Source organism: Varanus komodoensis, unplaced genomic scaffold (assembly GCF_004798865.1).
Source record: "Varanus komodoensis strain SLA01 unplaced genomic scaffold, ASM479886v1 scaffold4806, whole genome shotgun sequence".
Taxonomy (NCBI): Eukaryota; Metazoa; Chordata; class Lepidosauria; order Squamata; family Varanidae; genus Varanus; species Varanus komodoensis.
Genome location: NW_025336061.1, coordinates 10,937 through 12,249, shown reverse-complemented (window position 1 = coordinate 12,249; position 1,313 = coordinate 10,937). Strand labels below are relative to the sequence as shown.

The window sequence follows — 1,313 nt, the reverse complement described above, 5'->3', positions numbered from 1 at the left end:
CCACTCCATAGATGGTGAAGAGGCATGACAAGGAAATAGGTAGAATCTTCCATTTTCAAATGGAGGGACAAGTTAAGGATGAACTTAATGAGCCCCATATTCTTATCTCTTCACTGAGAAGGGGAGGAGTGGACACCTGCCTCCAGTGGCACAGACGAAGTTGCATTTAATTTCTATCTCAGATGTGGTAGGAACTGCCAACTCATTCCAGTTGAGTGAGACACAGAGCATGAGCACCACCACCAGAAGGCCCACCCCATCTGCAAATGTATTATCAAATGAACTCTGCTCAATAAATATTATCCAAATGCTTGTAGGTATGATGCTCGTGAGCTATCCAAGAGCATGTACAGTGACAAAGAAGGAGCAGTGAGTGACCCGTGCCTGGTATTTGCAGCAAGAATTGTCTTTGTTCATCTCCAGAGCAGCATTTCCTCACTGTGTCTCCTGCACAGGATTACATGGTGCAGTCCTCAGGCTTCAGGTTACGCACATACAGGAACACGTGGCTCTTGGAGGTGTCCCTCGAGTTGGTGAGCCGGTTTCTCAGACCAGTGTTGTAGAAGAAAGCACCGTCATACCCAATACTTGCTGCCCACTTTTCTGAGGCTTGACGGACCCAGCTCATGGCGTAGCATGAGAGAGAAACCCCAGACATGGCACAGGTCAGCTGAAGGGTCTCTTCTGGCCCCTTCACTCCACCTTCAGACTCTGTGAGGGTGACCTGGGAAGAAACAACTGCAGTCATGGAAAAAGGAGATAAACACACATGAAGAAAAAAAGCGGAGGCAACTGCTGGAGCATCCTCATGCCCCTGCTGGCACCGGCGAGTTTGCCTCTCGTTCCAATCCCAGTTGTGGGTCGAAATGCTAAGTCATTCTGCTTGAGCGAGACCTGGAGCAAGAGCGCCACCACCAGCAGCCTCAGCCCATCTGCAACTGCGTTGTGAAATGAGGGCAACTCATTGAATGTTCTGCAAATGCTTGTACATATTTTGCATGTGAGTTATGCAACAGCCTGTCCAGCTGGTAAAGAAGGAGCTGTGAGTGACTCATGCCTGGTATTTGAGGGCAGAAATGTTTTTGTACGTCTTCAGAGCAGCACTTCCTCACTGTGCCTCTTGCACAGTAATACAGGCCAGAATCCTCAGGCTTCAGGTCACGGACTTGCAGGAACACCTGGCCCTTGGAGGTGTCCCTCGAGATGGTGAGCCGGTTCCTCAGAGCACTGTTATAGTTCAGAGCACCATTGCTCCACACAACTCCTGCCCACTCCAGTCCCTTTCCTGGGGGCTGACGGACCCAGCTCATGGC

General features: G+C 50.3%; 1 gene segment (V, D, J or C); it reads right to left on the bottom strand.

Annotated features, from left to right (window-relative positions):
• Positions 1 to 457: 457 nt before the first annotated feature.
• Positions 458 to 1,313, bottom strand: part of LOC123031092 — a 5,345-nt gene continuing 4,489 nt past the window's right edge. The window contains 2 exon segments of the V gene segment in view: positions 458 to 724; positions 1,113 to 1,206. Coding sequence covers positions 458 to 724; positions 1,113 to 1,206 — 361 coding nt within the window.